General features: G+C 38.6%; 3 protein-coding genes across 3 annotated transcripts in view; all 3 read left to right on the plus strand.

The window, feature by feature from the left end:
* The window catches only part of LOC140939248 (ovostatin-like), a 70,529-nt gene extending 61,215 nt beyond the window's left edge, over positions 1 to 9,314 (plus strand). The window contains exons 26-36 of the mRNA XM_073388827.1: positions 537 to 696; positions 811 to 885; positions 2,385 to 2,544; positions 3,830 to 4,044; positions 4,183 to 4,341; positions 4,714 to 4,785; positions 5,737 to 5,888; positions 6,570 to 6,657; positions 7,167 to 7,338; positions 8,399 to 8,464; positions 8,988 to 9,314. Of these exons, the coding sequence (XP_073244928.1) occupies positions 537 to 696; positions 811 to 885; positions 2,385 to 2,544; positions 3,830 to 4,044; positions 4,183 to 4,341; positions 4,714 to 4,785; positions 5,737 to 5,888; positions 6,570 to 6,657; positions 7,167 to 7,338; positions 8,399 to 8,464; positions 8,988 to 8,998 (1,330 nt within the window). The 3' untranslated portion in view covers positions 8,999 to 9,314. The remainder of the gene's footprint in view (positions 1 to 536; positions 697 to 810; positions 886 to 2,384; positions 2,545 to 3,829; positions 4,045 to 4,182; positions 4,342 to 4,713; positions 4,786 to 5,736; positions 5,889 to 6,569; positions 6,658 to 7,166; positions 7,339 to 8,398; positions 8,465 to 8,987) is intronic.
* A 1,052-nt stretch (positions 9,315 to 10,366) lies between these two features.
* On the plus strand, positions 10,367 to 15,258 carry LOC140938944 (uncharacterized). Its single transcript, XM_073388475.1, has 3 exons — positions 10,367 to 11,081; positions 14,134 to 14,342; positions 15,134 to 15,258. The coding sequence occupies exons 1-3, from the start codon at positions 10,956 to 10,958 to the stop codon at positions 15,171 to 15,173; spliced, it is 375 nt and encodes a 124-aa protein (XP_073244576.1). The 5' UTR covers positions 10,367 to 10,955; the 3' UTR covers positions 15,174 to 15,258.
* A 6,036-nt stretch (positions 15,259 to 21,294) lies between these two features.
* LOC140937659 (neuropeptide FF receptor 1-like) lies at positions 21,295 to 23,637 on the plus strand. Its single transcript, XM_073387220.1, has one exon. It carries the CDS (start codon positions 22,391 to 22,393, stop codon positions 23,324 to 23,326), a length of 936 nt encoding a protein of 311 aa, XP_073243321.1. The 5' UTR covers positions 21,295 to 22,390; the 3' UTR covers positions 23,327 to 23,637.
* Positions 23,638 to 27,471: the final 3,834 nt, after the last annotated feature.

Here is a 27,471-nt window from a genome sequence, read left to right on the forward strand (position 1 = left end):
TTGTGTGGGGTAAAGCTACGATCCTAAAATTTGTAGGGAACTTTGCGGAGGCTAGCAGTCGGCTATTGAAAAACGAGTTCGTCGTGTTTTACTCTGTTCATTCCAGAGACAAGTAAAGAAGAGGACTCGGATCGGATCCAGTACGTTTAACAATCTGAGAACAATTTTCTATGGTTTATACTCTTATCGACCATATAAATGACTTCAAAATGTCCATCACACTCAAGTTGTTTCACTGCAAAGTTTTAAACATTTTGATGCCTTTTCTATGGTCAATAATAGTAAAGACTATGGAAATTGTTATCGACTTGTTTTTTACAATAACTTTTTCATTGAAGTTTCTCGGTAAATCGCGCACGCGATAAAGAGAAACTGCGCGCCGCGGCACCATCATATTTTTCACTCATGGTCTGTGCTCTTATCGCTTATTTGCGACCAATCAGCGCGCGAGAAATCGTTCAGTTATGTAAAATAGCCTTTCGATCACCCTTTCTTGTCTGTACCAGAATATTGATGGTGTCTTTCTTTCCTCATAGGTTAACAGCCTTTGTGCTGCGCTCATTCTCTCAAGCGCGTCCATTTATCTTTGTTGATCGAGACGAACTTAAACACACCCAAGACTGGATCACGAAGTATCAAAACCCACAAAGTGGATGCTTCAAAAAATCTGGAAGACTTCTTCACAAGCGTCTCAAGGTTGGTGTTATTCCTAAATTTCCTGCTTTCTTCCATTTTAAATTTCCCGCTTTCTTTCATTTTGTGTTGTAAATGTTGGATAACTCTTGCGAATCTTACCCTTCCTTGTTTCAGGGTGGTGTTTCAGATGGAGCAACGCTTACTGCATTTGTCACAGTGTCCCTTGTAGAATCCGGGATGTCTCCTGAGGTATTATTAATTTCTCGCGCAATTCGCTCTCTCCTATTAGTGGTAGAATTTTGTGTACAGCCACTGCGGAAGTGTTGAGTGGAAGTCAAGTGAAAACTACTCCACCTATTGTAAACAGCCAACGCGTGTTCCACACTCCCATTTTATTTGATATGAAATTTTTATTTCTTTACCCATGGGAAGCCCCTTAAATGTAAGACCCTTAAGAAAGAAGATATGAGTTTTTTTATTGTTTTTTTTACGCCCGCTTGTATTGGGATTTGGAAGAACAAGAATGGTTTACAATGGAGATATCCTTCTTCTGGCTGCGGTAATGGGTAATGTAGCTTCTTGCTACAGAAATCCCCGGTTAATCTCCAAATGCGTGGGCTTTATGACATACCTCTGGCGGGGGCGCGGGGAGGGGTAACCCTGCGGCAACGGGCAAGCATCCCATAGAGTGAATTGTTATATTCCTAGACTTTCACTCAACTAAATAGGGACTGCCATTGGCTGATTCTTGGTCACGTGGCTTTGACTGAAATCAAATGTATCCCGATCGTGATACATTAAGCAATGTACCCCACTCGGGCTACATTACAGCACGTGATCAAAGCATGGTGGAAAGTGACGTGACAAAAGGCGGGAAAAATACTGCCAGGTGCTGCCAGTTTTCTTTTTCGTGAGTGAACACAACAACACAAACACGAAGCCTAAAGCTAAAAAGCAACGATTTTTAAAGTTATCCAAGAAGTTCCCAAAAGAAAAACAGCAGCTAGGGGAGGAAAATGATGCAGATAATGTAAGGAAGGCACTTTGTAAATCATTAATTCAGCGGTTTTAAGAATTAAATTTGTGTTGTTATAAGTACCGAATCGACTGTTTTGGTTCGCTCCGGTTATTCTTTTGTTGCTGTTGAAGTGAAAGTCTATAAATATAACAAAACACTTAGTGTCAGGTCCCTCGGGAAACCAGTTAGTTTTGTTTTCCTTCGAGTCCTGATGTTTCCCTCGACTTCGTCTCGGGAAACATTCTCGGGAAACTAAAACTAACTGTTCCCTCGGGATCTGACATTAAGTGTATAATGTAACAATACCACTAGGTGCTTCATGCTACAGAATTCGGGGATAAGCTCCAGATTAATGGGCCACTTGACTCTTATGAAAACTCTAACTTTACTTGCTTGAATAGAGAGTAGAAGTATGATGTCACGTTACCATGGTAGCAAAAGTTTTGGATCTCAAGAATCTTTCTTGACAGAGTCGGCCATTTGCACTGTCAAACGATGGAAGAAAAGTATGGGTTACTATTTTGTTCCTGAGAGCAGTCAAGCACAGGAAAGTCATACCTGTCAATTTTTTCGTTTTTTTCTGCCATATTTTCAGGATCACAATTTGTTGAGATCCAGATATTTTGCTATCATCATGGACACGTGACGTAACCACTTGTCCTCTCTATAAAGGGCGAGCTTTATAGCTTTGTCAACTTAAACAAATTTTTTTCACGTTTGAATTTTTCAGAGCAACGTTATTCAAGGTGCACTTATTTGCTTGCGGGATGCATCTTTCAATCTCACTGATTTATATTCGTTGGCCTTGTTTGCATACACCTTCACCCTGGCCAAGGATCCCACTGCCGCCAGTTTATTCAAGGCGCTTCAAAGCAAAGCCATCGTTGAAGGTCAGTGTGGTCCATATAATGAAAGTAACCTTTCTTGTCGTTTTGCACACCAAGAGTGGCAAATTGAATGGCATTTTGACTTTTGGGTAAATAAATGACACATATCCAACTCATATCAGGCTTTATCGACCTACGTCACGGATACTGGATCTTGGAAAGTTAAGCCAAAATTGTTCGAACTTGTAGCGTGTTAACCTGCGAAAACAGCCGTCTCTCCTTGCTCCTCGCCACTAGTGACGCCGCTAGAGTCGTTTACGCGTCTGGGATCTGGTCACGAGCTCTGATTGGTCGACGTTGTAGTTATATTGTTTTAGCTATTGTTTACGAAAGACAGACAAAAGACAAACGTCCAATGCAAATGCAATGAATTTACTACAAAAAAGTCGATATTCGAGGATTATATTCTTCTTTACAAGACGCATTTGAGTTACACAAAAATTTACCATAATGGGCAAGGAGAAACATAAAAACGAACAGAGACATCACTATGGAATTTCTGTCGCTAAGGCGCAGACGTACCTACTGGCGAAACGTCCCTAGTGGTGAGGAGAGAGAATCAGACGGCTGTTTTCGCGGGCTAGTGATGTTAATCCATATCAATCACTTCCATTCCCCACTGTCCTTGATCCATCACTTTGAGGTATTAAATTTTTGGTGTTTTTCTATTTTACTGAACTAAAAAGTTAAAAATAAATTGAAACAACAAATATGATCCAGCTTTTGCTTGGTATATGAGTCAACAGCCTTCTACTTTGCTAAAGTAAAGCAAAAGAAACATTTTCTTATCCACTTGTCCGAAGGACAAGCACTATATTAAATATGGTTGTCCTAAAGCTAAGAGTTCTTGGCCGAAAATTTTTGCTCGAAACTCGATACTCAAAATTAATCGGGCATTTAATTATCTTCTCTTGATTCACTTAATTCTTTGCTAGCATCCAAAATTTTTTCTTTTCTCGGTTGCTATGAAAGAAAACCTAACCTCGAAGACCTTAGTTTTTGGACTTCTTATGATTCCGTCATTATCAAGTCCAATTTGAGCCTGGGGATAAGTTACATACGTCTCAACAGAAGTAATTCTATTGTAATTTGAAGTAGTAAATTTTCAACTGTTTCTGTATATTTTTTTTTAATTAAAAATGTGCTTGTCCCCCGAACAAGTCATGTCAAAGGATTACATGTCTAAACTATTATTCTACCTGTCCTGGACAATCGGTTTTGGCGCACCCTGCCACGTCAATGTCAGAACAGAATTAAAATGTAAATGTTGTGTTGTTCATTTATACAGATGGACTGATGTATTGGGAAACAGAAAAAGTGGTCCCACCCAGTGACGAGTTTTATCATCGTGCTCCAGCCGCCGATATCGAGTTGACTGCTTACGCTTTGATGACGTACATCTTACAGGCTAAGGAAGATTCGTCGCTGATTCGTCGAGCCATGCCCATCGTCAGGTGGCTGACTAAACAAAGGAATTTTCTGGGAGGATTTTCATCCACACAGGTTAGTAGAGTACACAGAGCCCGTACTCTGTTTGAAGGGCGCTTTGATTCCTTTGTTCATGGTTTGGTATAAACATACGATATGCGATGGAGTTACCAAGTTAAATGATGAGTTTGTTCACGTCATTTATCGTTATAGGACACGTGTGTTGCGTTGCAAGCCCTGAGTAAGTATGCCAAAGAAGTGTATTCTAAGACTACACCACTTTCTGTTCGGTTTGGAGAGCAAGGTGACGAGAAGTTCAGTGCCGAGTTTAACATCACAGAGGACAACAGAATGGTGTCACAGAGAGCTGAGGTAGGCTATGTAGGTTGATTAAGACATCAGCATGTTTGTGTTCACAGGTGTTAACAGTGATCACATCCACACACAATTTGTCATTATTGTGTTTAAGATTAAAAGCTCTTCAAATTCCGTTTTCTAGAAGAAAGAAATTTCACCGCGATTTCTTGTATTGACAGCTTTTAGCATATGCTTGCCCCTTGAGAAACCACGTGACCTTGCTTTTTCCCATCAGTCCTTAGCCGCGTACAGAGATGGCCGTGGGTACTCAGCCCGCCTTGCTCATTCACCATTATTCAAATACGTCCCCGATTACCAGTTCCCCAAGGTCATTGTTCAAATGTGTACAAGTGTGTTAACATGTTGATCTAATTATCCATTTCTCAGGTTCCTTCGAGCATTCTACCCATCAAGAAACTGGCACTACAAGTGCAGGGAGAGGGCTGTGCTCTAATGCAGGTTTTTTTGCTCCATTCCTATAATATTTCTTTTTCCTAATTCACTTCCTTTTTACTTTTCCCGTTTCTCTGATGATGTTGGGGTTTCAATAAGCACCGACGGCCGACGAAACGGGTCGGTTACTTTGCTCATAGAAGTCAGCTACTTTTTTCTAGAAATAAGAAGCAACTAGTTTGAATAACGTTGTAAAAAAAATGTGTTAAAAAATCTGAATGAAAAAGTTATTATGTCATGTTTTCATAAAGGCCCACTGGTTTTACGTTATGCTTTATTCATGTGAATGCTATATTTCAGTCAATTTTTCACAAGTTTCTTTTTATTGATTTACGCAGAATTTGTTAATGTACAAAAGTACGTAATTTAGTTTTCATCATTTGTTCTTTGCTTGTAGGAATAGATTGTGACTTATTATTCAAAAGCTGAATGAAAGCTACATTTTCTTGAATGAAATACACGCTCCTTTGTTTCTCAATTTAGTCCCCAGAACACTGAAAACCGCATTATAGGGCTTTGAAATTTCAGAATTTTCTAGGGAAACACGTCTCCAAACTCCCCTTGAGAAAAGGGGACTTACGGCCACTTGTTGATAGCCAGAGTCGGTTACTATATCCAGACCTGCTGGCTACTTCAATTTTTATTGAAACCCCTGATGTTGTGGACTGTAGATAAAACCCGCGGGAAGTAGCTTGAAAGGTTATGGTTAAGTTGGCTGACCTGTTTTACAGCCATTTTTAATGTGTGACGGCGACCACTCGGTAGAGGTCACGTGATAAGTTATTGAGGGAACCTTTTTTTTTGGCGAATTGACAAGCGACTGCTTAATACATCTGTTTTAAAAACTTAAATCAAAGCAAATAACGAGTTCCGAAAAAAAGCAGGCAGAAAACTACGATATTGGCTAGATTATTTTTGGGCTTAAAATAAAATGTACTTACTTCGCTTTCTGTCCAGGCGGATGTGTCGTACAATATTCCAGACGTTAAAGAAGAGCCAGCGTTCGACTTGAAAGTAAAACTCAAACTTTCTGAAGATCTAGTGGATCCTCTTGCAACAGAGACGGGAGAGTTTCTGTGTATGCCTTTGGAAATGTCCATCTCAGCCAAGTAAGATCCATTTTGTTTATATTTTCAGTTTTTTGCTTTTTGTTCATTAGAGAGATAGATTCACGCTTTCCGCAAACGGCAAACGTCGATAGGCCGTTTCCGAGTTTCCCAAGCCTCTATTTCAAGACGAGGCTACGTGAATTTTATATTCTCATGCAAATGAAGCTCGTTATCACAAAAAGGGTTTTTCACTTAACCTCGTTTTGAAATTGATGGTTTTTTGAAATTCTGAAATGGCCAGTTGAAGCATTTTGCAGATTTTTTATCTGTTCATATTCCTGTACTGAAAAAAATTGTCAAAGTGAATCAGTTTTACGCCATTTACCATCGTAACTTCTAAATCTGTCTGTCTGTTGTATATACCTCCAGTTGTAATCAAAGGCTATTTTCAAAAAACATCACCCTGTACTTGAATTTATATGTAAGGTGTCTCTTTCTGTATGTTATTGTATTTCTTTTCTTTTCCTTTTTTCTTATGTAATTTAATATCGCATTTATTTAAAGTTTTGTCCTGCCTAGATTGGCATTATATCTATTTGCGGGGCATAAAGTATTGTAAATTTTATAGTTCTGTAAATAAATACATTGTTGTTGTTGTTGTTTGTTGCCTTGGATTACCACGAAAAATCTTATCAAGAAACCTTCCAAGTTTTTTATTTGGTTTGGTGTCCGCTTATTTAGGTGGCTGAAGGAAGACTCGTCTAACATGGCGGTTATTGACGTTAAACTCGTGTCAGGTTATCAAGTGGACGAAGAGAGCTTGGATAGGGTAAGTGTTTAGTGAATGATATTCCAGTAATCGGAGACCTATGTTATGCGCACGGGATTCTGGGATTGCCAGGGGCCAAACATTGCAACTTGGTAGGAAGAAATGTGTGGCGTTAAGTAGTTTTTAGTGCCCACGGACACAGAACAACGCATTTTCGATGTGAAATTTGAGAAGCGGAGGTTGTCTAATGTTGGGGCGTTGAAATTGTAAGTTTGTGTGACAATTCTGTTAATACGGACACTTTCTATGGCCCCTTCGGTGTCCGTATTAACCCTTCAAACCCTAAGATCAAAATTTGAATTCTCATTTGTTGCTTCTATTCATTTCCTACCAAAGTAGTGGGGAGAAGTTGGTAAAATATCCAGCAAATTCATCTTGTGTGATCATGTCCTTAATTCTCATGACCACTCTGTTTTACAAAGTAATTAGATTACAAGGAGAAATTTGATGCTGATCACTCTTAGGGCTTAAAAGGTTAACGGGCTTTGGCTGTACATGTTTTCTTCTAGTTGATGAACCACGCTAAACTTGGAATGAAACGATACGAAATTGAGGGCCAACACGTGATTCTGTACTTTGATGAGATTGACAAGGTGTCGTTCGCGTTCAAGATTTATCAATCAACCCTTGTGGCAAAAACCAAACCAGCCTCGGTCACCGTCTATGACTATTACGAGACTCGTAAGTACACTGTAGATAAGCTTCTGCAAAGCTAATAGGAAGAAACAGTAAAAGCGCGCGTGTAAGAACCTACAGTTTTTAAAGTCTGGCAAAAAAGGTTTGTGTTTTGGGATAGTTATTGGTAGTTTAGGCTAGGTAGGTTTTTAATTTGCCTCCTAATTTCTATGAAGGAAATATAGTTGTCGAGCACTAGAAAAAGAAATATAATGGGGTTTTTCTCATATATACAGTATTTTATGATGAACCTAACTAAAATGTTATGTGGGATTATCTCTATAACAAGAGTTGTCAAATAAAAAACAAATAAAATAAATAATATAGTAAATAAATGAAGTATTGTCCTGTAATACAAATTTGCAATCTCGAAGTCAAACGTCTTGCTCAAATTTTTTATCATAATTTTACTGTATTTTACTTATAAGAAACTGCTTGATCCTTCTTGTTCTTATATTTTTTGAGTATTAAAGTGGCAAATTTCTGGTAGCAGGTTCTTAAAACCACTAGTCGGTTCTTACATGAGGGTTTTAACTGTATCAAGAGAATTTTAGCGGCGAACTGAACTGTTAAAAAGTTTTTTGACTGGGGATGGTGCAATTACCGGGTGAACAGCCACACAAAACAAAACAAAATTTCCTTACCCACATTATCACCAGAAGTAAGTTGCTCCGCAACACCAAGAAACACCCCAACCCTCCCCTCCACCACCACCACCATCACCACCACCCCCACCCCCCCCCCCCCCAAAAAAGTCAGTGGCATCTGTCACATTTATTCAGGTCTTAGGAAGCCTCTTTTTTTCTCTATTAGCAATCCACTCTCGCTTTTGTGATACCTAGCAAAAGGTGATAAAGAGGGTGATATCTGAACAGACAACTCGCAGTCGATAGAAACAGATTTTGGCAACAAATTAAAACTAAGCCATCATACAGAATTTCTTTTATTGCTTACTTCCATATAAGTGAAAGGTGTCGATTGACGTCATCTGACCTGACATCTCCATCTTCTTCAACTGTAAGTAGAAATTCATTTCTGAATTGTGCTTTTTATTACGTTTTAACAGATCTTTCTGCAACGGTGATGTACAAAATCACCGAGGACATGTGCTCACCGGATTTCGTCCCAATCGGTTAGTTTCTTCATTGTAATAAATTTGAAATAACGTGCGCGCCATCTTGCTTGGGGAAGTGAGATTAGCCGTTCTTAGGGCTTTATCACGCGTTTCTTTCCCATAGTCGTAGAAAACGAACCGGTGACGAAGCCATAAGCACGTCTGCGTAAGAGGCTAGTTAAGGGTAGGGAGAGAAAGGAACTCTTTTGCTACTTCCCCTGTCTACTCCCAACGTTATATTGTCACAAGAGTACTAGATTGTCCCTTAAGCTTGTCTACTACGCTTTGCGTCGTCACGGGACGTCATGAGGAACGTTGCGTGACGACACAAAGAAAGGCTGCCTAGGGGACTACCCGTGAGCGAATACCTAGCCTGCGATCACGCTCTTCCGGGGCCCTCTGGCGTACTGACCCCCATACCCCCGTATGGCACTGCTCGTAACATTATTTGGGAGCTAACCGTTTATTACAATGTGCTTTGTCCCAATGGCTGCATTTCGTTGCTAAGCCCTATGCTGACTTAACTCTTTTCTCTTTTTAGATCAGCCCTGACATCAGAGGCGAACAGATATGCCTTGTTTATGTAATGCCGAAAGCTGCGTATACGTCCCTACCATGATTTATGTCGACTAATGAAAATTTATTTTTTATCTTTGCCAATTTTAATTGTTCTTACGTGATTTTTAGATTCAGAGTTCATTTACGGCTTAAAATGACTGAAGAAAATTATTGAAAACGAAGAGTACAATGAAGTGCCTCAATTAAAAGCGTCAACTTTTTAAAGGAGTTTTTTGTGATACCAAAGAATGAATTTTAATCTCTGTGTAGTCGCAAAGCAAATTAAAACTACTCAATGCTTTCTAATGTACACGTTTTGTTTGTTTGTTTGTTTGTCTGTTTTGTTCTGATTCTTCCGACTAAGATTCCGTCGAGATTATGACTCCGCTCACTACTCCGATTATTGATTTTCGTAAGGTCATAAGCGCTCACACGACTCCGACTCCGTCGCTACTGAAAACCACCCTTAAGCTCCCTAATACAACCAAACTCCAACCTCAGGGACCGTGGATAACATTTTAAAGAGGTGGGGCTGAGAAATCTGGCCGAGACTCCTATGTATAACCTCAACAAATACACTGACAAAAAACTTCTGACAACGCGGGTGGAAAATCTACACGCGGTTTCTCACTTCAACACAAAACATTTAGTGCTTTGAACTACACCCAAGACTTTAGAAGTACAGTGAAGGAATCGCTTAAAAGAACAACGAATTCGAAGTGGGCTACACTCACGAAAAGTCCAATTGTCCCGTGTCAAATACTTTCATACCTTTGTCAGCTCTCTAAACTATGTCTCTCCCATCGGTGCAAATTGTGACAAAAGAAGATGAAGTTGCGATGAGGGACTGGATAGAGAACTTTCGACTTGTTTGTCAACGAACCATAGCAAGCGAATCAACTCGAGATAAAGCGGGGTCTTTGCCACCAGCGTCACGGGACTACGTCATGCTATTTGCTATCTAAAACTTTTTTTACATCAATTGAATTCCAAGAATAATGGTTCAGTTTTGTTATCTAAGACCATAGTTTGGCATTGATATTGTTTCCCGTCGCCTGTTGCAATGGATTGCAAGGATTGGAAATGGATTGAAACTTAGGCCAACAACAAGATACAGGACATACAACAACCAGATAAGTACGAGACTGATTCAGATAATAAAAGCTAGTAACGAAGAAAGTGACTTTGAAGTAGTTTATGGGAGGACATGCATGACCAGGTCGGGAAGATCAGTACGTGATCATGACTGGTGCGTCTTGATTTATGAGGCTGGTGTCATATTGATGGTTATACGACTTAACCTAATTTGTAATTAGAGCAAAAATCGGTTAATAAAAAAAAATCGGTTAATATATTGTTCTTTTCTATGTTTTCAGTTATGTATAAATTGTACTTGTGGCTTAGTTTATGTGAATTCAGGTAAATTTATACCTTGATTTATTAGGGCCTACCCCCAAAATTGATTGACGTGCTGAAGTAAAGAAAATTCGGGTTATGATGGAATAATATTCGCTGTAGGAAAGTGAGCAAAATTAGTAGTTAACTGAGAATTGGCCAAAACAATAGTAGTTAACTGATATTTGGCCGAAAAATTAGCAGTTAACTGAGAATAGCACCCTTATAATTGTTTAAACAATGAAAATAAGATAAATATGGAACTCTAAAAATTGAACATTGAGGTTTGAATATTGAATATTGTCGTTTGAATATTGACAGTTTAAATATTGAATACTAAAAACAAAATATTCCGCTTCCACCCCTGATATTGATCTGGATAAATGGGATTAGTATCCTTGTTAAAACCAAGTTTGTTTGCCAGATCAGTTATTTTACGCCAGCACTCGTACTGGAAAGAGAGCTTCGTTTCGAATCCGCTTTACAAAGGTAAGTCTCGTCTAAGATTGTTTCTCTGACAGTTCTTGTGCTTTATTTAGGTACTTAATCCAATAAAATGTTATTCATTTGTCTTACAGGGATCAAAATGGGTTTCAGAGTGATTATTCTACTGGTTTGTCTGTTTGTTACTCTGACTGCAGCCAGGAAATTCAGTCTAAATTCTTTCCGCGGCGGTTCAGAGGTATGTCTTCTTCATCCAGAAACGTTTAAGTAATATTTGTATTGTGAAATACACGCTACAAAGCAGGCACAGAGTTAGTTTCACATATCTAGAAAGTCGATTCTATCATTGCATACTGAGAACGTACGCTGAAATGGCATGAGTGCGCGATGAATTAATATGTAATTAAACAGAAGAGCGCGCCACATTCTTGTGCGATTATTATAATTGAAAAAGTATGATAAAAAAAATATGATAAACGCGTCGTGAATCAAAGTGAAGAGCGCACCAGTGATTTTTTTACTTTATTTTTCACGCCCTTTACGACTGGAAAACTGGAGTTCGAGCGAAATGGTATGGGGCGTGATTTCCTAGATCCAGCATAATTACGGGAATTATTAAGCCCGTTTTCTATCAAAATAGAGCGCACCATTTTTTCGCGGTGAGGGTAAAGGCGGAATGAGTTTGCGGAATGGCATGTAGCATGGCTTATGGAATGACATAATTATGCGGTATTTAATATATGCAGAATGACTCAAATAAATAAATTAAGCTGAAAATTGCGCCCTTTTTCTTAGCGCCGATCAATTCACAAGCAACCGCTTTTTCAACGTTGCGGGCTCGACTACGATAACAATGAAAAGCCAGAAAGGAGCCCTTAATTTGTCACGGTCGATAAGCTTTTTTGGACAGCCACAAAGATTCCACTTGCCTTTATTACTTAAAAGTCGGGCTGGATGACAGCACCGATACCTCATCGCGAAAGTTGGCCATTAGAGAAAAGATGCTTTGGAAGGTCAGGCTCCCTTCTGCTTTACTTTTTTTCTGCAAAAGACATTTGACATTTGACATTTACCATTATTTGCATTTAAAACCGCCTGAGAAGTATTTCTTTTCCATACAGTGGGTCGCGTGATCCTGATATAATATAACTGAGAGATCGAACATATCTTGTATTTTGTTTCCTTGGCTGCGTGGTGAAGTTTCAGGCACGCGAAGCTAACAGCCGGCGAAGAAGCGAGAGCTCGAATCCTGTCTTCTTTTTCACTTTCTTTCTTTTTTTATTTTCTTTTCTTCCTTTTCCTTCCTACTTTTAGTATTTTTTTTCACGATGAAATATGCACATACTTACACAAACAAGGTGTGGGGGGGGGGGGGGGGGGAAGGGGGTGCGAAGAGACGAGGAAGGGCCGAAAGGAGACAGAGAGCAGTTCGCTTCACTCGATTTGTGGATTACGGATTAATGTTTGACTCGAGGCTTTCATTTAGTCTCAAATATGATCTGATTCGTTCACCGTATTAAAATTCCCCAGAATTATAGCTAGCCCGACTTCATGTTCAGCGAGCATTCTTTACCCTCTAGCTTATTTCTTTATTTCGTTTCGGACTAACAAGTCTGCCTCGTTCCCAGGGTCTTCTCTCTTCCTCCTTTCCGTTTTACCTCGTCCACCGTTACAATGATTTTCTATGTAATGAGGAGGGTAAAACCTCAATAGAAGACTCGACATGTTTTGGTACCTTCACTGCGCTTCACTGGAAAAGAGACGTGAGTAAAGAACCGTTTCAGTTTATTTTGGAAACAAGTTATCAATCGATATCAGGTATTGGTGTATCAGCTGTAATAAACGGGCCGGCAAAGCGGTTGCTCCTTCAAACTGGCGCCAAAAAACCGCGGCAGAGACGCGCGCATGACCCTCACCCTCACCGACTTTTTCGCGCCCATTCCAACTGCAAGAGAACTTACCGAAAGTATATTATCTACTCGTTTTATTTTCTTGCCAGAAATTGCCGCTACTTTCATCGTATTCACCTTCATCTAGAGACAGTTTAATTATGCTAAGTGATCGCTCTTCGGTCAAATTATTTTTGAATTTATTTTACACATAGATCGATTTTCATTTTTACATCACACGAGTGATGTAAACAGCGCAATGGACCAATCAGAACTCTCTTGTTTATCTCTTGTTTGATATTTTTGCGCATAGTGCACATCAGTTCCAACTGGAACACTGGAGACCAAATGGGTGATAGCCCAATCATTGGTTGAGGATTAGCTCTTGCAACTCTGTATAACTTACACAAACAAGTGCACCTCTTTCTGGCAAAAGCGCTTTTATCCTGACTGGAATCGAAGACTGTCAGTCTTTGACTTTTAAAGTCTGACTTCGGTAACCGACAATCTTTTATGATTATTTGACTACAGGAACAACAGCGCTATGACGCAATAACAAAATCAGCGCTCAAACTTCAAAATTTCACTGCCTAGATCTAGTAAATGTCCAGTTAAAACAAAATAGTCAGAGAGATATAAAGATTACAAAGAATGGTTGTATGATTAAACACCACTTCAGTTCAAAAAATACAGTTCGTTAATTCCCTACATTGCTCAGTTTGTCATTACTGACCTTTTTTCTTCTTAATTTTTCACTCCACAGTTTTGCATAAGCATTTATTTTTATTGATAAATCGAGATAAACCGATGGTCACAGCTGAGCCTTCTGTACCAAGTTCACGGCTATTAGGCCTGGGTTCGAAACTGTATCCTAGCAACATGCGGCGCATGCTCAACAAAGATCTTACTTGTTTCAGGTAGAGTCTTTCTCGAGTACGCCAAAATCAAATAAGCAAAAGAAAGGCTCTACTGTCAGGGAACGAGACGAAGTGACGGTAAAAAAGCATAAAAGAATGAGGACAATATCCAGCCAATCTTGACACTTGACAGGACAAGCTTGGTCAGCGAAGGATTTATTAGACGGCCAAAAATAAAACTTTCTTCTTGCAGGACCAAAGAGGGTAATCCCGAGCGGGTAAGATGTGCGGGCCCATCTTGCTATCTTGCTTACTCGAGATTCCTTTCATCTTACCCCACCGAGGATTTAGACATAAAATCTGTCCGGCAAACAATTAACGAACGAATTATATTCATCAGTGCATGCATAAATTACGCTTTTCCGAAAACTTATCGTGTCAGGCGGGATGTGTTACGAAGGTACTACAGCACTGAACTGCAGAGGATAAGAAACTTATAAATTCATAAAAAGGACTTTCACCTAATATCTGTCTCTTGTTTCAGCTGGAGTTGTTGAGAATGACGGAATTTGTGGAGCTGATACTACATGCCTTCACATTGACAGCCATTATGGATCGGCGGCAGGTTGCTGCTGGAACACTTGTGAAGGCTAACAATATTTCAACACCCACTTCAGCAGTTACGATTATAAATGTTCAAGTGGCAAAATATGCTGTGGGTATATGTCGTTTGGAAAATAAAAAGGACTTGAGGTAAATACCCTTGGGGCACATAACTCTGCTTCTGCACTGAAACCCGGACTGAAACACCATGCAGTAAATAAACCAAATTGTGTTTGATAAGAAAGCCGCCCTTATACTCTTGTTTTTCATTATTTGTATCTCAGGCTTTGTTCACGCACGGTACATTTTCGACCGGTCGAAAATTCGTACGAAAATATGAACGCGAAAATCGAGGTCAAATTTTTGACTGGTGTGGTCGAAAAGTATGAATACTATGACCGGCTAATTTTTGCATGATGCGTGGTTACTCAGCTGGAAAAAAGAGAGGAAGATTGCAAACAAATATTGCGAACATGGATTTATGAGTCGTGTTAATACTTGCTTTGTTTGAAAATATTACGATTTAACAGTTGCGTGTGAACAGAGCAAAAATATTGGACGGTTCCGAGTGAACAAAGTGTCCAGTCAAATTGTTCAACAGATGGAAAATTTGACCGTCACCGCGTTAACCTACAGTCTCAGAGTTTCTTTTTTTACTGATATTTTTCCGCTCAAAGAAATTCAAACAATAAGCAATATAACTGATAATTTGAATTAAGTTGCAAAGAAACAAAATGGTAATTTGTTTGATGGTACTTAAGTATATGTTAAAGGAAGACTCAAAAAACGTTTTAGTTTTAATGGAATCTGAGCTTACTCGTATCATTCACTGCTGAAAAAGTTGCCTCGTCCGAAAGTTTAGTCTCCGTTTCAGTGGTAGCCAAGTCGCCACGTTGATAAAATGTAATTCAAAATGTTATCTTTTTTGTCTTTTTCAATAGCAATGATGAAGGGCCTCGTGGAAGAAATACGTTGCTGTAAAATGGAGCACTGGGCATTTGTGTGTTAATCTTAGCACTGACGAAATTTTAATTAAACACCATGTTATAAAAATGCAATTGTTTTCTTCCCTTTAATTGTATGATGTTTTAAGTGCAGCGCTCCAGCACTTATTTAGTTTTCGCCCGTGAGCATCGAAGTACTACCCACCAATAAGAGAGGGATCATATCCCCCAGACACGCATAAGTCGCGAAAACATCTTTTCCCTGCCGATCCTTGAGCAAAATTCAAGACACGAATTTTCTGCCCCCTTCTAAGCTCCTTTATGTCCGGGAAATCTCGCAGACGGTTATCAAAATTTTTTGTTGAAGATGATTGATTGATGGCTAACGTCACAAGGTGATGGTGGAACTATAGCTCGTTCTAGAAAGGTCAATAATCAATACTGACGCCATTTGAAATATTAGTCCCTACAATTTAGTCCTTAAATTTCGAAAGCCTGGATCTGTTTTAAGCTTTCAAAAGTGTTTCTTTGTTCGTTAGATGTCTACCTCAAAGTACGAGAAGCAAACTGAGAAGCAAATTCTCTATGATGCATTGTCAGCAGATTACTAAGGAGTCCCCAAATCTCAACATTATTTGACATCAGATAAACGTTATTACTATTCATTCAAAATGTCTCGCTGTTTCTGATTAGTTCCAATCCCCCGCTCATTGATCATAACCAACAGGCGCTGACCAAATTTGGATTGATTGGAAATGGAATTGCTTGGGCAATAGAAAGTAAAAGACATTACGTCACGTTGCAAGGGTAATACGTTTCTGGATCTCAACAAACTGTGGTCCTGCAAATTTGGCAGGAAAAAACACACGAAAAAATTGACATGTATGACTTTTCTGTGCATGATTGCAATTAGGAACAAAACGGTAGACGATACTTTTCTTCAATTGTTCGTCTATGCAACTGGCCGTCTCTCTCAAGAACGATTGTTGAGATCCAGAAATTTTGCTACCATGGTAACATGACGTCATACTTCTCCTCTCAGTGTAGAACATCCATTAACAAGGACCATAGAAGATGTTCTTTCTCCAACCATTTGTGAAACCATAGTTTGAAACTGAAAATATATATCATAAATGCTGAGATATGTAAACTGTGGATTATCAGTTGAGTCTATCAGACTATCAATTTCTCGGTTTGTAATCAAATGATGTTATGGTAACCAAACAACAGCGAAGCCCCCAAAAGCGACCATGTCACCCAAAATTTGAAAAGTTAGTGGTCGCTAACTGGAGGTTGTCGTCTATGAGAATGGTCCCGATACCGTATCCACTTTTAATTACTTTTTTTTTAAAGAGACTTTAATTTATTGCATGCAATAGGCCATTTTACTACTACTGCCAGAATCCCTCCTTACTCTGCTTTCTTTTGCACTACTTCACTAAAAGAAAATTTTGGTGTTGTGGTTGCTCACGGGAGGTGGTAGACTGCTTACAGTCCCCCTTATCTCTTAAAATCCGTTCAGTTCTCATCTCAGCCAGCACGATTGCAAACCATGACGTTATCTTACAATAAGGGATTGGAACGAGACGAGAAAGACGCCCTCGTTTATCGTTGCTCGCGTTCTTGGGTTTTTTTCGCGGTAACTTTGCAAAGAAAAAAAAGAGACTGCTCGTAGTCTGGGGAGGTAGTCGCTTACGAGAGGTGGTCGCACATGGAGGTTCGCCTGGCCAATTACGGTAGATTTACCGCTGAACAAAAGCGCTGATGAAGAACCTTGTACAGCTGGATTTAATGGGAGAAACACGTTGCAGTTAAGTGGAGCACCTAGCACTTGGGATTTTTTAACTGCCTGACTACCAATTTTCAACCTTAAAGAAATACACTTAGACGTGACTTTCTCGAAATATCAGCATTACATGCAAACTAGCTTTGTAGATTAAAATTTGATATGCAGTTAGGTTTTTGAAGATTGGAGCATCCCTAGCAACGCAACATTGCTATAGAAAACTTTCGTTGTTTGGTATTTGCCAAAAGAAAAGAACTCTTCAGTAAAATCGCTCAAAAGTATGAACACTGCATGCATGTATAGGTAGCACTTCGGCCAAGTTTGGTTGATTTCTAAGAGAGCATTTTGGAATAAAGCGCGTCTGTACGTAAATTAACCGTTAGTTAAAATAACGACTCAGCAAAATGCTGACAAGTGTTTCCCCACTGCATTATAGAAGGTTACCTGTTTTAGCTTTCAACCTTTGGCATTGTAAAGAAATCGGTTTATTTGATCTATTGCTTTTTACTTATAATTACTGCACTATTTTTAGCATTTCTGCAAAAATGAATAGGATCGTTTACTCTATTTGTTTATTTTAACATCTGTAGATGATTTTTCGTTAAAATTACTGGAGTGGTCTATAGGTTTCTAGGAGACTATATTTCATATATTTTATATTTAAATATTATATATACAACCTCTTTGTGTGATGACGCACGTTGACGCGCGATGTGAATTCGGAGAAAAGTATAATCTCGAACCATCGAAAGATCATTAACAGACCAATTTTTTGTGTTCCATTGAAGATAATTACATTCACAATGTGAAAGGGGGACACAAAGAACTTTTCACTTGAAAATTTAACATAGCAACTCGATATGTTTTATGGGAATGCAATTTCCTGAGAACGAAAAGTGATATTTCAACTTATCTTTTCTGTCTGGTTAGAGCGACACGTAACACCCAGTCATCAAATGACGGATAATATGACTCGCAAAATTTGCGATTCAGCTTAGAAAATGGCCGAAATCCATTTGTTTTCCTAGGTTCGAGGTAAGTTGTACGTTCTTATCAAGGGTTGCTCTTCAGTAGTAGTTCAGTAGTGTAATTGGAAAAAAAAAACAAATTGAAAAGTTGCAGAAAGTCCCGTTTCCATTTCCAACCACCTATTTGTAACAGTTTCTACATTCTGGAAGCCCTCGACAAATCAAATTAAGTCTCTAGCAGCCCCCAAAACGCTAGTCTGCTACACAGCCGTTTTTAGGGTCGTCACGCAATGCTCCTCCCCACAAACGGCTGCTGCGGCTCACGTATTGTCAAATTTCTCATACATTATTGGCTTGTTCGTTAGACCACAAACACAAAGGGAAAGGAATGTAGTTCGGTTTTCAGCAGCCGTTTGTGGGGAGGAGCGTTGCGTGACGACACTAAAAACGGCTGTGTAGCAGACTACCAAAACGCAGAACTTTATTGATTATCAACACAAGTATTAAAAATATTGTATCTTTATACAAGACTAAGGATATACAATGGCATGAAAACGTGAAAATTTGGCTAAAAAACTCGATTTGTTATTGTTAGCATCCCATGAGATCTTTTAAATTTCATTTTGGTGACGATTAATTCTTTATTATTCATTCAAAATATTTCTTCGTTTCTGATTGGCTCAAATCTTACGGCTTATCCTTCATAACTGTCTGTCTGTCTGTCATAACTGTCTAGGTTTACGCGCTTTTTTTCTCGTATATTCTTGCATTAATTTTTCTCACTTTTTCTTTTTTGTTGTTTTTTCGTTTTTGTACTTGCACGTTCCTCAGCCTTATCTATGTTTATCCTATTTAATGATCATTTTCGATCTTGTAAAGAAATTATATGTGCTTAGTTAAATTGTCTTGCCGATGCCAGTGTTAATTTATTAATTAAGTCATGTATTTTTAAAGGTGGTCTTATTCATAAGCCTCATTGGCTTCCTTGCCTCATCTTTTTTAATTTCATGGAGATATTTAACTTAAATGGCAAAATGATAATAAAATAAAATAAAAAATAGCGTTGACCAAATTTGGAAGACGATGGTGATATCCTATAAAATTACGCCCATAGTAAACCCCAGTACAGGCCATCGCTAGACTGAAAGAGGACAGCATCCGAGAAGCCCGCGTGTTTACGTTACAGCTGGCAAGAAAAAATGGCGAACATTTTCACACGTTTTACGAAGACGAAACAGCGGAACTACTGCCTAAAAACATAGTAAGAACAACAAGAATAATACTCAACGCATGACAACTGCTATTGGAACAATATCAGTCTTCTAGATTAAATATCCATCCCTTTTTATTAAAAACTGAATCATTGGATAGTGCAATGCTAGAGCTCTGATTGGCTAAGCCATCATTTAATATGAGCCATTATACCATGCTCTACAAACCTATGGTGACTGCACGAGTCCGCTCAAAATTAAAAACGAGCTGAAAATCAGTTGTTTTTACAACTAAAGTCGGAAAATTCTCGATACTTTGTGGGCGTTTTTATTCCACAATTATTCCACTCGCGCTTGTTGGATATGAGATGAACATAGCCAACTAGGGGCTACGCGCCTCGTTGGCTGTCTCGTGGAATAATTGTTAAATATACTGCGAATTTGCCAAGAAACAGACGCCTGAAGGCAGAAATTAATTTAACATCGATCGAGATAAGCGTGGCTTAGCTTGTTTATAAACAAGGAATTATTTTCATTGAAAAATAAAACAATTATTGGATTCGGCTTTTGCTGATGATCTGAAGAATTACTAAGATCTCGCCTGGAAAGTGTTAAACGCCTCGGTCTTGGTAATGCATTCAGATCATATGAAAGCAGAGTCCAATAATTGATGAATATCCTCCAAAATAAATTGTTAAAAGTTTCCACGTAAAACATCACGCACCGAGCTTTTCTTTCTGGTGTCTCTTTCATTCGGATTGGTTGATTCCCCAATTTCCTCCGTTTATTTTCTCGCTTCCTTTAATACAACTTTCTTCACAAATTGGCTTTAATATAATAAAGCTCCTGCCTAATTTTTATCTTTAATTTCTTCACATCGAATTTTAATATCCACCCCTTCATCAGTAAAACCAGTCAGGTAATCATATTAAAACGTTTCTAAATAGATACACATCGAAAAATTCCGTGCTGGGTGCGTGAAAGTTTGAGTCGTTTATGCATTATCCAAGTGCGTGGGTGTAGTTTTGTGGATGTTTAGGCTAGGAGTAAATCACTTCAAATATCACTTTTAGAAGACCTCCATCATGGAAAAGATCGCAATTTTGCAATTTTACGCAAACAGAGATGGTCGGCAATTGCGTTCTCTTATTTGGATTTAACACTTCAATTGCTGTTCAATACTGAGTTTTTGAAGTAAAATTTTCCTTTTAATTGCTACAGAATTAAACGAAAAGGTGTTATTTTCAATCATGCATTCTAAATCATATACCTTCCGGCGACGTATTAATTTGCCATCGACTTCAAAGAATAAATGTTATATTCGTTAACACTGCTTCCAACATCCCAACCAATCACACGCAAATACAAAACTTTTAACATAGTAAACACGACCCTAAACAACCAAAGATGAAAAAATGGCTAATACAAACTTTACTTGTGTTCTTGTTTCTTCTTTTAAAGTTCAAAAGTGATTTGTTCCCCCAAGAAAAATGAAAAGCTAAAAACCGTTTTAAGACCAAGCCAGCATTGAATATGAGAGTTTAATATTCGTGTTTAGTCTTGATATTTAATGTGGCTATTATAATTTTTTTCTATTTTAATTTTAGGCTCAAATAACTATTGTCTGAATGGGACGACACCATTAAGAGCCTAATGCCAAAGATGGAACCTATAGTTTAATAGGTTAAAAATTTTCATTTTGAAGAGGCAAGAATTTTTCTCATACAGGTAAATCTGTACTGTTGGTTTCGTTCTTCAGTGATGTTAGCCTACTTTGGGACCGAAGATTTAACCCGCGAGTCGGTGATAATCACTAGAATAGAGCACTTGCTATTCATTAATGGAAACGTCATTGATGAATGCGGAGACAATTTTTAGTTTCTAGGGCGGTTTTTCTCCCAGCTTCTTTGATTGTCAATATTTTGGTTTTGATGGTAATGTGTTTGCTTGTTTGTTTTTTTTCGTGTAAACATTTTAGAAGCAGAATTTATTTAGCAAAAACGTCAAAAGAAAAGAAAATACATGGAATCTTGTGTTTATTTGTTACTCGCATGTAATTATCATTTTTCATATCCGTTTAGAAGATAACTTCATCAAACAGAATTGATGTCCTTTGAATGTTTAAACTACCACAGTTCAAACTTTGAATTTGTCGATTTTTGTGAATTTTCATTCCTCATCGTGTGTATGAAATGCCCAACTTTCCATTTTGAAACTTTTCCCTTCAAGATCGGTTTCTTTTTGCAGGTCTTTTTCTAAAAATATAATTTGTTCGAATAGCCGAATATGGCAATTTTTGGGGAACACTAAGGCATCACGGGGATTTTTCAATTCAACAAAAGTTGATTCTCATATATTGTTTTCATATTGAAAAAGGTTCACTTTCTATCGCCACAGCTGTACGTGTATTTGAATAATTTTAGCTGTAATCCAATTCTCGGACATCTTGACGCGAGGGTGTGAAAATCTACCCTGCTGAATAATTTGTAAGTCGCTCCAGAATAAACATTCGTAAAGATGGGATTACACCTCTAATAGACACTCAGAGACAGCTTTGAAGGTATGTTATCAAAACATATACGTAAAAGGTCTTAAACTTTCACGTTCTTTTGATTAGGTTATCTCTGTTTTCCTTAGTAGCTGCTAATCAGCAGTTTTTACTTCTCCACATGGGATTTTGGCGTCTGTAAATAACCTGGGACTTTTGAGATTATGACGAAGGCAGCTGCGTAATTAGATAAATGTTGACAACAAAACTTTGGTTTACAATCTATCTCCCTTTCAGGAGTTCAAGCATCATATAGATCTCGTGGGCTACCACCAAGCTATGTTGTACATTGAAAACTTAAAAAATCTAAAGAAATTTTTTTGACCTTAGGGACGGGAACTTGAAAGAATTTTGCGTGGGTTGAATCGTATTGTTTCATGCGAGTGTTAATTAAAATGCGAATGGATTAATCAAGAAGTGAATATAATGTAGGTTTGATCCATTGTTCATCAACTCATGAGACATTCTGAGGACGAATATTCAGGAAATATTGCTTGCGCTGCACATGAAACGCCTAAGTTGTCAAGCCTATCTTAATCGGTTCTTTTCTATTTTTCAGTTTGGATTTGTATTTCGGACGGAAACTTCGGGATTCAATTTCACCTGAATGCAACTTAGTCTGATTTCCTCCGCAGCACATCTCAACTTTAGCCATCAAACGAAAGGTTAATACTCCTGTTTGTCTGGCCCCCTGTGCCAATATTCCAGCTTGCAACCCTGGCGAATCCAATTACTCCAATCATGGGTGACAACCTGGCTCTGATAATCAGCTTCATATTTCTTTCAAGTTTAGTCTTTGTGACAAACTTTATAGTATGTTTGCTGGTTTACTTGCGCAAAAGTATGAGGACTTATACCAACGGTTTCGTCGTTTCGCTGGCATTTAGCGACATGTTGATCGGTAGCATATTGATTCCTGCCTCGCTTCTGATTCCTGATTCTAAGATAATGGGTTATTTGGTTTCAATAACTCTTCTGTCTGGGGTCTTCAACTTAGCAGCAGTGACTTTCGATCGTTACATTTCCGTGTTAAAAGCTTTGCATTACGAAAGTCTTATGAGAAAAAACTTTTTAAAGATGATTATCTCTACATGGGCCGCATCGTTAGTGATATCTCTTGTCCCCCTCATCTGGGACACAGACGGGGATAAGTTAGTACACAAAGTTTTTGTCCTTACGGTGCTGACTCTGTGCGTTTTGGTACCGTACATGTTTATTTTTACAGGCTACTTAAAAATATTTCAACAAGTCAAAAGAAGTGTCGCGCGCGAACGAGCAATAACAGCTTCTGTCAGGAAAAATTTGCTGCGTCAGAAGAACAAGATTTCTTCAGAAGCAAAGCTAGCTCAGGTCTTCATCATAGTCGCTGTAATGTTTGTTCTAAGCTGGTTGCCAATACAGTTTATGACAATCGCATACGAAATTGGGCGTCGCGACCTCATTCCTAATCACCTAAGTACTGTCTCGCTCTTTACGGTCGCTCTGGGATCTCTTGTTAATCCAATTGTGTATTCTTTTCTCAAGCCAGATTTTAGAAAATGTATTCAACATGTTTTTCGTCATCGTAGGAGACGTTTCGGTAGAAATGGAACTCTGGCTGGGAGTCTGAAGTCAACGTCTAGCACAAAGACACGATCAACAACGTCCGCGAAAAACGCGGCTGACACGCGTGTGTGATTGTGTGAGGGAAAACTTGTCAAAGCGATTTAAGATCACGTAAAACTTTTAAGTGACGAAATAGTTAATATTTGCTCAAGGGTTATCTAAATGTATCCCGCTATATTTCTTGGTGAATCTTTTTAAATACAGGCCGAAATATCACGATGAAAAAAAGGTTATAGCCCCAGGAGTGCGACACGACTTTTTATGCACCTGTTTACATGCTTATCGCATCTTCCACCTTCTAAATAATTCATACTTTGCAAAATCGCCGCGAGTGCTATGATTAAAACCTCCTCAATTTCATTTGAACGGAGCGAAGGAAAAAATACAGTGACTTTAAAAGCCTTTTCAAGCTAAAATACCTTGAAATCAGAAATAAATGAAGTTTTACAACCGGTGATCAGTTTGCCCATTGCTGATTATCTTTAATCCTAAATAGGAAGCAAAGAAATGAGTTTATTTTTTTTCCGCCTTCTCTCATTAGGAGTCTTTATTGTTTGTTCAATATGTTGGTCTTGAAAGGCTCGCTTGCTTGAAAAGAAAATGATTTTTAGTTTTCTCAAACAATCACCGATGACAATTTGTTTTAAATGAGACGACAGTCGGCCGTTTTGTTTCGTCTGTCGTTTCCTCTCACGATCAGTTAATTGAAATTATAATTAAACTCATGATAAACACGAAACAGAATAAATGAAGCCTAGTACTGCGGTTACAAGTATATTTGCAACAACAAACATCTTGTCCTTTTCTCCTAATTTCATTTTGTTTGAAAATTATCCGTGGAATTATTTTTTAAAGACGCCGTTTTCATTGATTTGAGACAAAAAAAAGTTTCCACTTTTGATTTGTATTTAAGGTATCAGCCACCCTTAAAATTGCCATTTTTCCATATTTGAGGTTTCAACGTTTTCAAATAGGTATGCTTGAGAGCTTTCTTTAAAAAAAAATTAGAAGAAAATATTATTTCTGTCGAAAGATATCGGGGGTAAAAGATTTTTTCTCGTTAATTATCTTTATTGATCGTTGACAAGATCTGTCATACCCGTGTCATATATCAATTAACTTGCCTGTGAACTAGTATTACAGTCAAACCAGGTCAAGCGTACCCCCCAAGAATACATTAATGAATTTATTATTCAAAAGTTGAATCCGTTGCTAGTTGTAGATTTCAGATTGATCTCTTCAGTCTTGCATGTGTAATGAGCCGTGAATTCACACGCGAGGCATTTATGAAATTTCTACCAGCTCCATTTTCCTGAAATTGATGTAAATGTCTTCTAAGAAGATTAATCCATTCAAAGATTTCCAAACTGACCAGATACAGAGAAGTTCTCGTAAAATATTCACTGCTCATTACGCATGCAGAAATGCCGCTATGAATTTGACACCAGTTACGGGAACGACTAACGGATTCATTTTTCAAATAATCAATTCATTAATAGAATCTTGGGGGGTACGCTTGACTTGGTTTGACTGTAACGTGATACTGAGTGCGTGCTTCGACACAACACGTGCAAATTGTCTTCGGGTTGGTTATAGCCTTTAGTATTATTCTTCGTGGATATTTAGCATTTGCTTCGGTAAAATGCCGCCAAAAAAAAGAAAAGGTCGTGTCCGTTTTCGTCATCGAAACCGAGAGCGAAAAAGTAATCGAAGAGCGAGTTTGACAAAGAATGGGCCGCAAAATTGGCAGAGAGCGATAAGGGCTCATTTTATCGGAGAAGTGGCTCGAGGAGTTGGATATTCAGAAAAGCCAAAATGCTGCAGTTACTGAGAGTGCAAGCTGCTCCAAAATTCAGCTTGAAGAACCAGATGAAAAAAGCCAATTAAGCTCATCGACCCCATCTGCTGATGGAACGTGGAAAACAATAAGCGGTCGAGCTATCGTATCGAGCGAAAAGCTGCTTGAGAAACTGGACGAGTCTGTATCTTGTCGATTTTGCCAGGGAAGAGAGGGAAAAGTCCAAGTCGTGGAAAATGTAGCGACTAAGCATGGACTTGGTTCTACCTGGAGAATCCAGTGCGAGAATGAAAGCTGTCTGTCGCACAAGACAAATTCTGTTTTTAATTCTTCCGAGAAGAGCAGAGCGTTTGAAATAAACCGGGCCTCAGTTCTTGGCCTTCGAGCAATCGATGGTGGACATTCGGCGGCTTCAAAGTTTTTTAGTTTCCTTGGCCTGGCGCAGATCAACAAAAATGCCTGGGCGGATCATACAAAAAAGATCGAAGGAGAGGCAAAACTTTTGCTCGAGAAAGAATTAAACCGTGCTTCTCGTGGTGTAAAAGAGTGGAAGTTTTCCAACGGAGAATTAAACTGTTCACTTGCTTTCCGCGAAAGTTTGTTCCTGTTACATGTTACCTGTCAAAGTCCTATTGTTAGAGAAAATTGATCCCTCTCTGATATCAATCAGAATAAACATTTAGGTGTTATAATCTCATTCCAGGTAGGATGCCGCCAAAAATGTATTTTCTATTTTATCTCCGAACGCAAATTTTGCCGATCGCCTCGTACGTTTTGAACTCCAAGTCGGCAGCCTTTCAATCAATTTGGCTAAAATTTGGCCAGAGTGATGCCATATATCTCTTCTACAAAACAGTGTCTGCGAATTTTAATAATCCCTTTCATTTTAAAGCTAGAGCTTTTTTTCCACAGGGATTGTTGACTAATTGCCTTCCCCAACTTCATTTGCTAATAAAAGAAAAACAAACGCACTTGTCAAAAATCTGAGACACGGTTTTTTAGTGGAACGTGTTGAGAAGCGAATGCGGTGTTAATTGTTTTCTTCCGTTTATTTCCGGCGGGAGTGTAACATGATTTATAGAGACGTGTACTTTTACACAAAGCGTTCCAATTTCGAAACACATTTAAGTAAATCGTTTTTGTTTGTTCAAATCCATAATCTGGAATTATTAAGCTTTTAAAAAATATATGGTTTATAGGGGTTTTTATAAAGACAACTAACGCTACAGCGATCCGCGCGCGGACGGTCCTGAAGGGTGGCTGATACCTTAAGTCCGACTTACGCAAATTTCGTGTTTCCTTTCGGATAATGCACAGAAAGCGGAAATATCTGCAGCATTGCGCTTGTTAAGATATATGAAACTTAGCTTGCGAGCAAACACTCCGATTTGGAGCTCTTGTATGGGAAACTATTTCGTTTGGCCATATTGCGGGCAAGAAATATTTCTCAGAATGTTAATGAAATATATACAGCTGTGATGGATCTGAGTTAATTGAGTCTCGAAGTCTATAGCATTTTGTACAAGAGACTATAAAGGGGACAGAGAGGTCATCCCCCATATACACCCTATTCCATAGGTAATTCGTCTCGAGTTATTTTTAGAATCGGGATAAAGTTACCTCGCGCGAGGCGTGGATGTTTCGTGGAGGTTTCGCATGACCAAACGCCGTGCAAAACATGTCGGGCGAGAGGCAATGAAAGCGTAAAAAGATCGAGAGCATTCCTGAATATTGAAGCGAAATGAGTCGGCGCTCACCTGGGAAAAAGGAATCGCTGGACTCTTTGACAACCCGTGAAATCAGTTTAACTCGAAGTTGTCGTAACCTCAGTGCTTTAATAAAATGAGAAATTTCGCCCGTCTATTGAAACCGGTCGTTTGTACAATTTAGGGAGTTTAAGATCTAACGACGCGGACGACAACAAGAACGTCAAAAAAACAATTGGTTTAATTAGCAAAACAACAACTTCGCACGTGCAACACACTTTTTTGTTCATTTATTTCACGTTTTTGCACGACTACGACGTGAAAATGCCTAATTTCGCGTTTTATGGAGGACGTAAATAAGCAACGACGAAATTTTATTTCTCTTTCTTAGCTTGAATATGGTCCCTTGAAATTCAGCTTTAGGAGGGTTCGCCTACAATTGACAAAGTAAGTGGGTAGGAATAATCGCTATAAAGACTGAAAAAAATAAACATCAAACCAGAAATTGCTCTTTTCAAACTGTAAATTATAAATGTTCCTGAAAGAATATTCAGTGTGTTAAGGATTTCACTGCTCTACTGTTAGCTCTATACAAGAGAGGAAGGGCGATTCTTTTTTAATTTCGGTTTCGCTGACACAGCTTTCGCAGAAATTTCGCTGTAGTCGTTTTCATCGACAAAAGGAATAGTAAAATCGCTCTCCGCGTCTTCCCC

This window comes from Porites lutea, chromosome 5 (genome assembly GCF_958299795.1).
Source record: "Porites lutea chromosome 5, jaPorLute2.1, whole genome shotgun sequence".
NCBI lineage: Eukaryota > Metazoa > Cnidaria > Anthozoa > Scleractinia > Poritidae > Porites > Porites lutea.

Bases quoted from the DNA above. Each gene is read 5' to 3' on its own strand.
- LOC140937659 (XM_073387220.1), top strand. From the start codon at position 22,391: ATGGGTGACAACCTGGCTCTGATAATCAGCTTCATATTTCTTTCAAGT.
- LOC140938944 (XM_073388475.1), top strand. From the start codon at position 10,956: ATGTTATTCATTTGTCTTACAGGGATCAAAATGGGTTTCAGAGTGATT. The intron at 11,082-14,133 runs GTATGTCTTCTT...CTCTTGTTTCAG, and splicing joins CTTTCCGCGGCGGTTCAGAG to CTGGAGTTGTTGAGAATGAC. The intron at 14,343-15,133 runs GTAAATACCCTT...CTTTTTCAATAG, and splicing joins GAAAATAAAAAGGACTTGAG to CAATGATGAAGGGCCTCGTG.